Below are 8,727 nucleotides of genomic sequence, written 5' to 3' on the forward strand. Positions count from 1 at the left end.
GAGTGGGGGTGCTCTCCCAGCAGGCTCTGACGTGCCTCTCCCTCCAGGTTGGGGCCCAGAGCCACCACGGGAGGCAGGGACGCCGTGGGGCCCCTCGGGGGCCTGGGTTTTGGCTTTGGCTGGGGGCAGGGTGGGCTGAAGGACAGGCGTTTACCCACGAGGGGACCAACCTGCGGTGCTGAGTCACTCGGGGGCGGTTCCGGGGAGAGATGTCAGCGCAGCCTTGAGCCCAGCAAGGACGCAGGACTCTGAGCTTCAGTCCGCAGCGGGGCCCGGTGCCGATGCTGACGGAGGGAGAAACTGGGGAGGAGCAGCCTGTGGGCCCGTGGTGACTGATGAAATCAGGTCGGTCTGTGACCCGCATGAGCCCCACCAGGCGGGCAGCCTCCCTGCTTCGTGGTGGGGACGTCCGTGTCCCTGGAAGCCAGGAAATGCTCGCCAGGATCAGGGCTGGTGTGTGTCCGAGATTCGCTCAGTGGAATAAAGCAGGTGTTTCCCAGGGTCATCCTTGACGGAAATCTTAACGTCCGTACTTCACCGTGTAATCCCTGAAGGACGTTTTAACAGTGGCGTTCACAGTGTAATCCCGATGAAGAGCTTAAGTCGTGGTGCACGCCGCTCAGGATCCCCCGTCAGCCGAGGCTGCTAAAACCTCTTTTCCTTTGCTGGCAACTCAAGAGAGGAGATTTATAGCTTGATATGAAAACATCAAGATTCATAGCTTGATAGAAAAGTAACGGAAATGCACCTGCTGGCTTTCTGAGCGTGTGACGGGGCCGTCACCAGAATGCGCCCAGTTCGTGGGAGGAAACTGTTCCTTTCCTCTAAGGATGTTTCACTCTGTCCTGACCCCAGACCTTCCCGCTCACCGCGACGGCCGTGCCTGTGCTTTCTGACGTCTGGGGGTCCCGGGCTCAGCGGCGGGGCCCCCGCCCTCTGCTTCCGTGACGTGTGGCAGTGTGTTGGCCTGGCGCCCGCTCCGCATCCTCTGCTTGTACTAACTTCTGTGCTCGCACGTTGGAGGAGGGGCTTCTGCAGTTTCGATGCCGTTGACATTGGAACGCCCAGAGCCGTGGGGCGTTTTTATGAGTTTGACGGAGCCAAGCCGGTGACTCTCCTGGGAGGTGGCACGAAGGCGGGGGACAGTCCCCGGGGATGAGACCGCAGGATGGTCGATGAGGTCACACGCTCTCTGGACGCCGGCTCTGCTTCCGGGGGGCCTGGATGGAGGCGTTGCACAGATGTGCTACCCCAGAGGCCGGGGACAGCGGGCGGGCTGGCTTACGGCAGTGACGAGCCTTTCCCTGGACGAGCCGCGGGCCTGGGGCTGACCGGCCACCGGGACCTGCCCGGGCCGGGCCGACGCTGGGTCCCCCGTGAGGGCACTGTGTTTAGGTGGACCTGCCCGGGCCGGGCCGACGCTCGGGTCCCCCGTGAGGGCACTGTGTTTAGGTGGACCACGGTCCCTTTTGCTCGTGGTGCCGTTTGGCACGCGGGTGCGAGTCGGTGGCGTGGGCTCTCCGGTGAGGGCGCGCGGTGCGCCTGGACCTGTGGTCTCCATGGTGCTGCTGGTAGCCGGCGTCAGGTCGAGTTACCGCCTTAACCGTCCAGTCGTGGGCGCCAGCCTTTCACGTTGGCCTTTGCGGTCTAGTCATCAAAGGTTGTGTGGGTTTTGTAGCCTCTTTGAAGAGAAGGTGGAAATTTGCGTAGGAATAGGCTTAATGTGCACAAGGTCATGATGTCGTAGGAGGTGTCTCATGGGACCTGTATGGTCGGTTCATTCACGCCTGAGCGTTTAGCTGTTTAATCAAAACACCCTCTGGAGTGTGTGCTTCACACAGAGGGGCCGAAGGCCTGTCCCCACCGGCCCTTGGCGGGCGATCTGTTCTCAGGCGGAGCCGCCTGTGCGGGAGCCGCCTGTGTGGGAGCCGCCTGTGTGGGAGCCGCCTGTGCGGGAGCACACGCCGAGCAATGTTTTCCTTACGGCTTCTTAGCTGCTCTCCTGAGACTCTGACTCACGTTTTCCTGCATGAAGGGTCCGTTCTGAGGTGTCACCATGTGCTCCCAAAAAACTGCCTTCTTCAGTTACTGGGTTTTATCATATCCCGACTTACAGGCCAGCCAGGCAGGAAACCCCAGCGAGTATCCCCAGAGCACAGACGAGAGAGAGAGAGAGAGAGAGAGAGAGAGAGAGAGAGAGAGAGAGGGGTGGGGAGGGACGGAAGGGGGGAGGGAGGGAGTGCACTCTTCCTTTGAACCCCGTTAAGTCCTTAATGTTAATTTTAAGATCACCCGAAATGATACATTGCTCACTTAAAGAATTGGTAAAATTTCTCCCATGTAAAGGCCAGTGCATAGAAAAACTGAACGTTTAAGAGCATCTCTAACTCGTTCCTTGAGACTCTGTCGGTCCTTTGCCAGGTGGACAGTAAGGAGCAGAGGGACACGCGAGTGGTCTGCAGGCCCCTGTGTGGTCACACTGGGCCACACTGGCTACAAAGCCACATTCATCTGCCAACCTTGAGTTCACACTCCCAGAATCTCAGAGACTCACCACCCGCTGGCTCGGGAGCTCACGTCTGCATCTCAGAGACTCACACTCACCCGCGGGTCTGAGCTCACGTCTGCATCTCAGAGACTCACACTCACCCGCGGGTCTGAGCTCACGTCTGCATCTCAGAGGTCTTTGTCACACAATTGCACTCTCAGATCAACGCAGGCTCAGCCCCGGGCACCGGCTCCGCCCAGCCCTGGGGTCCGTGGACAGTGGGCCCCGGCAGGGCGGGGGGCACCTCCTGGGTGCACGCACGAAGGCTTGGCGGGGACCCTCTGCGGACTTGGGGAGCGTTTGAAGGCGGGGTGACGCATGGGAGCTCCCACGGCCTCGGCTGGGCCTGTGCTGGGTCACTTAGTGGAGCGGGGGAGGGTGGGAAGGAACTGTGGGGCGCGTCCTGTGGGACACAGTGTGTTCTGTGGGTACAGGGGCTGGCGTGTTTCCCAGCATTTCCCATGAGCACAGCATCGCCACACGGGGCCCCGGCCAGAGACCGAGCGGTCACACTGTGGCGAGGCGGGCTTGCGGCAGAGGGCAGGGCACTGGGGACCGGGTCTGTCTTCGCGTGACTGTGACACGTCGAGCAGGCCCAACCTTCCCTCTCTGGGCAGCGGCTCTGGCTGCAGAGGCTTCTGTGTCGCAGAAGGTGGCGTCGTCCGGAGAGATGAGCCACCGGTCAGTTACACGGAGACCGGAACCTGCAGTCAACTCACTGCACTTCCTGACGACACCTGCTGGCCCTCCAAACCGACCGTCTAATGTTAAAAGTTTTCCTTCAAATAATGATATTTTGAAATACAGAGTCCGATGGTTCGATCAGCACTTTTTCTGCTGCTGTGGTCTTGCTGTGACCGCCGTCTGCCTGTCCCCCCTCCCCGTCCCCTCCCGGCGAGCACGCCTCTGTCCTCCGCGCTCGGCAAACGGTCCCTTCAACTTATTTTGAGAAATAATGTTCCATGCTCAGTTATTAATTTGAAAGTAATCTTTTTTTTTCTTTTCTTTTTTCTTTTTTTAAAATCATTTTCTCCACTTTTCATTTGCAGGTCAAATTTCATTAGCTTCCCAACTGAGAAAGAAAGAAATGATGGGCTTAGGTTCTTTTTTCTCCGTGAGAACATAATTATAGAGCAACATTCACATTTGTTCTGGGGGAAATTAATCTATTTTTAGCTGTAAATTGCATGCTTGAGATATGACTAAAAGGAGCAGACTGGAATTTACCGCTCGCTGTCAGCCAGGCGGGGACGCGGGGACACGGCTGTGCCCAGGTGCCACTCAAGTCCATGGGCGGCGCGTCCCTCGTTTCTGGGAGCGGCGGACGGGCCGGCTTCGGTACGGACTCCGTGAGCGCCACTCACCTGTCTTTCTTTTTCAGGTGTGGTATAATCAGAAGGGCTTTCACTCCCTGCCGTCCTACTTAAATCACCTGAACAACCTGATTTTGTGGAGGCTCTTGCCCCCCGCCGCGGACTGGAGACAATACGGTAATGGCGTTTCTCACGCGCTGTGACTCACGACTTTCAAAACGCAGCGTCCTTAATAGTGAAAGAAGCAGAAGGAATTCTGAGTAGGAAGGTCGCCAGAGGCGAGACGGTTTCTCCCGGGCGGCCGGCCCGTGTCCCATGTGGACAAAGTCGTGGGCCCTGTTTGTCCTCGTTTGTATCACGAGATGTTTTTACCGTCTGGACATCGTGACCTGATCTGTCTGAGGGAGGGAACGAGGTGACTCGAGAGTCCTCTGCTGGTGATGTCCACGCAGAAGCGAGAACGGCTCTCTCCTTCAGGGCTCGGCCCTGCGGGGCAGTGCGGGGGACACTGCGGACCCGCGGTTCTGGGGACGCACCCGGGATTTGTTTCCTGCCGGGCGCTCAGCCCGTCAGTTACCTGTGTCGATCGCGAGGTCTCTACCTGTGCTTTTTCCTTTGGTAAATGACACAGGCTCGTTTCTGGAATGCGAGGTGCATCGATTGGCTTGAGGAGATGTTCTGTGATTCGCTTAGGTGGGATAAGTCGTAACTTTTCAAGTCCATTGTTTCTAAAACAAAAAAAAAGGAAAGAAAGAAAACAGAGGTGCACGCGCCAACAGGGCTCGTCCGTTTATGCACAAAACGTCTTTGTCGAAGCATCGGTTCACGCGGAAACATGGTAGCCGGTGACCGCGACGTGCTCCAGCCTTATCGCATTCTTCCATGTGTTTTCCCTTCACCACCGTTTTAAAAATAAGACAGATTTAAGTATTTGTGCTAGTGTAATTATTTCGGAATAAGATACAACTGAAAAACATTAAAAACGCGCACACCCAAGGAAAGCTCAGAGCTCGAAGTCCTGCAGGCGGGGCCAGCAGAGCGATGCTTCCAGCATCTGAAATGCACGGGGCCACGTGTGCGGCGACACCCACGGTCTCGTTCAGTGTTCCCGCCAGCATCGTGAGGCGGGCCGCGCTGGCCCACTTTGCTGAGCAGAAGACTGAGGTTCAGAGACGTCGCCCACCGGCCGTGGCTCTGAGCAAGCTGGGTGGTGGGCCGTGACCTGACCCTGGGTCTAGCTGACGACGAAGCCTCATTTCCTGCTCCACCTGGGCGGTCACTTGTGGCGAGCACGCTCCGCGGCGCGGTCGCTAACTCTGGGCCTGGGGCAGTTCGACTGGTGTTGGGGGTGGTGGCAGGAGGGACCCCAGGACCTCGCCGTGAAGGAGAGCGTGAGGCTCGGGCTTCGGCGTCTCGTCTGAGGCTGGACTCTGCCCGAGCTGAGGACAGAGCGAGGACGGCGTTCGCTTGATGGGCAGTAGGCGGCCTTATAATGTTTGAGGGTGGGGATGACACGATCTGGGTTGTAGAGAAAGAATCGTCTGGAGCCACGTGGTAACGGGAGGGGGCCGATCGCACTCCAGTGACCCAGTGGCGCTCACAGCTTGGCGGCGGCCCAGGTGCGGCTGGGCGGATCGGGAGAGAAATACCGCCGAGCATGGCTGGTGGGAGAGGCGGCGATGCCGGGGGCGGGGAAGAGTGACCTCGAAACCTGAGAGTTTAAGAGTGAACGACGCATTGGTCAGTACTGATGACGTAAGAAATAAGTCAAGAGAAAGAGGCCTTTTCAAGGAAGGGGACAGTGGTCGGCGCACTCACGGAGACGAAAATGTGCCGCAGATTCGGAAAACCGGACAGGCGAGTCAGCGGCGCGGTCGCCACGGGAACCGGAGGGCGCCCTGCTCCCCCGTCTCCTGGGGTCCGGGTCCCTCCCGCCGGTCCTCGGCAGCTTCCCGCTGCGGCTTTCAGAGACCGTTTCTGCGGGTCTTACTTACCCCGCGCTGGAGACACCGACAAGCCCCTCCCCTTTCCCCGCCCATCACGACGCGTGGCGGAGGGAGCAGAGTAGCTGCAATTAAGTTAAAGTACATTAAACCTGGAAGCAGAAAGAGAAGCGGCTCGTCACCCCCAAGGGACCCGCAGCGAGATACTAGCAGAGGTCTGAGGGCCAGGAGGCAGTGGAGGGCGCCCGCCAAGTGCGAAAGAAAAACAGTGCCAGCCGAGAATTTCGTATTTGCCAAAACCGACCTTCGAAAATGAGGAAGAAGCTAAGACATTTCCAGGCAAACAAAAGCAGGGATTGTGCGGGCAGCGACCTGCCCTGTAGGACATGCTGAGGGAGTCCTCCGGGCTGAAATTCAAGGACGCCCCACGGCAGCTTGCCCCGCGCGGGAGCGTAAGGTTCGCTGGCTAAGGGGAAGCACGCGGGCTGTGCGGATACAAAGACGATGTCATTGCAGGGCGACTCTGCTTCTCATTCCTCTGCCGGATTTGCAGGCAGAAGCGTGAGACGTAATTATAAATCTGTGTTAGTGGATGTGATAGATGAGGACGTAATTTGTGATGTCGGCCACACGTAGTGGAGCCGAGGAGCAGAGGTCCGCGTGTGGCCGTGACACATTCTGCAGAGGCCGCCGGCAGGGCCGGGCACCCTCGCTCCACGGCTCCGGGCGAGCGGGAGTCAGGTCAGGGAGACAGGCGGGTCTCTGGGTCCACGCAGGCGAGGGCCCGAGGCCACACCACTCAGGGTATGACGAATGTGCAAGTCAAGCCGGGGGCCCGGACACTGCCCAGCGGGCCTTCGGCACACGTGCGAGAGCCTGGGCGTGAACGTCTGGACAGCGCCAATTCACAATCGAAGGACAGTTCTGGAGAACGGTGTGGGGGCCTGGGGGACAGCAGCTCCCAGCACTGCTTCCGCGGTGGGAGAGCTCGCCTGGCCCGGGGCTGGGCCCACGAGGGAGGAGGTGGCGGCCGGTCTCCACGCACAGGCCGCGCACTCAGCGCCCAACGTTTGCAGCAGCCAACAGGAAAGGGAGGGGTGGTCAGTCTCAAGTTGACAGTGAGATGCCACAGAGGTGGCCGCCGGAAGCTACGGCGTTCCGGATGCCGTACTGGCTGGAGTTTGCTGGGAGCGGGCACAGCCCCGTGATGTCACGAGCAGCCTTCAGGATGAAATCCTTTGAATGAGAAGTTGATGACGGTTTCTCCATACTGGCTGCCGGCGTCACACTGATGCGCAGGCTCCAAGAAGAGGAGGAAAGAACAAATCACAAAACACAATGGGGCCCGCGGGACGGCTCTGTTTCCGCCTGGATCACGTGGCCGGGAGGCGGCTTCTGAGTGTCGGCCTGGTCCCCGTCCAATTACCCCCTTTGCATTTTGTTATTCAGCCTTTCTGGGCCCGTTTTCCTCCCGTGAAGTACGGGTAGCATGTTACTTAGGCCACGGGGAAGCTCGAAGGATGGGACGATCGAATGCGCTCAGGTGTCAGCACAGGGCCTGTCGCAGGATACGCATCCGGTGGCTGCCGGGTCCGTGTGGCGGTGGTGACGGCAGAGGCCCAGCACGAGCGGTGTGTGTGTCTGTGTGTGTGAGTCTGTGTGTGCGTGTCTGTAAGTGTGCGTGCATGTGTGTGCTGGGTGGGCCGCTGGGGTCGCCACTCCTGGGCGCCGGTGGGAGGCACGGCGTGGGCACAGAAGCCTGAACCGCGGGCCGTCCGTGACCGCGGGGGGGGCTCGCGGGCTCACTTCCCGATTTGTCTGTCACAGGAATCACGCTCTACAGCCACCCGTACGGAGGGGCCTTCCTGGACGAGGACAAGATGTGAGTTGCGGGGGTGGGCGGGCAGGCTGGAGGGCGGCCCTGAGCCCCTTGGGGGCGTCCGCTCCTGCACGTGCCCTGAGCGGGGACGGCGCGTGCGGAGCGTGAGGACGAGCATCGCAGAGGCAGGAAGCGCCTGGCCTCGGCCCCGGCCTCGGCCGGGGTTTCGCTGCCGCCAGGCCCATCGCCGCTTCTCGCTGCCGGGAGGGGGCTCACGTCCTTCAGCACCACCTGATGGCCGTCCTCCTTGCCTGCAGCCTGGAGAGCATCCGTCAGTGCGGAGTGGCCCTCTGCATCGTGCTGGGGTTCTCCATCCTGTCCGCGTCCATTGGCAGCTCTGCCGTGAGGGACAGGGTGACCGGGGCCAAGCGGCTGCAGCACATAAGTGGCCTTGGCTACGGAACGTACTGGTTCACTAACTTCCTGTATGACATGGTAGGTTTTGGGAGGGACGTCCCGCGCGCCTGCACGCTGGGGATCTGCGTGTGTGTGTAGGTGTGTGCGCACGTATGTGTGTGTATGTCTGTGTAAGCGTGTGTATCTGTATGTGCGTGTCTGTGTGTAAGAGTGCGTGCGTGTGTGCGCGTGCATGGGTGTGCATGTGCCTGCATGTGTAAGTGCGTGAGTGCATGTGTGCACGTGCGTGTGTGCACACGTGTGTGTCTCGGGGTCGTTGGATGCGTCAGAACACAGAAGAAGGGATCATTTTATTGGCGAACGTGTTTCAGAGAAAGGCACCTCTCTCTATCACTGTCGGTCGCTGACGATGGCTTCCTGCCGGGGAAGATGGACAGGCCACAGGCCAGAGGCACACAGAGGGGCAGCTGCTCCCCGCGGCCGGCGGCGTGACTGACAGCCCCTCCCTGTCGCCCCCCAGCTCCTGCACTGCGTGTCCGTCTGCCTGAGCATCGCGGTCATCGCCGCCTTCCAGCTGCCGGCCTTCACCTTCCGGGCGAACCTGGCGGCCACGGCCCTCCTGCTGCTGCTCTTCGGGTGCGTGTGGGGAGCGGCGGGTGCAAGGCAACGGCCGTGTCTGGAGCAGAA

At 59.9% G+C, this 8,727-nt stretch overlaps 1 protein-coding gene across 1 annotated transcript in view; it reads left to right on the forward strand.

Annotated features, from left to right (window-relative positions):
- The window catches only part of ABCA13 (ATP binding cassette subfamily A member 13), a 148,766-nt gene that overhangs the window by 104,900 nt on the left and 35,139 nt on the right, over window positions 1-8,727 (forward strand). Inside the window, exons 43-46 of the mRNA XM_039847126.1 lie at window positions 3,930-4,038; window positions 7,632-7,686; window positions 7,941-8,118; window positions 8,561-8,676. Coding sequence (XP_039703060.1) covers window positions 3,930-4,038; window positions 7,632-7,686; window positions 7,941-8,118; window positions 8,561-8,676 — 458 coding nt within the window. The remainder of the gene's footprint in view (window positions 1-3,929; window positions 4,039-7,631; window positions 7,687-7,940; window positions 8,119-8,560; window positions 8,677-8,727) is intronic.

The sequence above is a fragment of the Pteropus medius genome, unplaced genomic scaffold (genome assembly GCF_902729225.1).
Source record: "Pteropus medius unplaced genomic scaffold, Ma_sr-lr_union100, whole genome shotgun sequence".
Lineage (NCBI taxonomy): Eukaryota > Metazoa > Chordata > Mammalia > Chiroptera > Pteropodidae > Pteropus > Pteropus medius.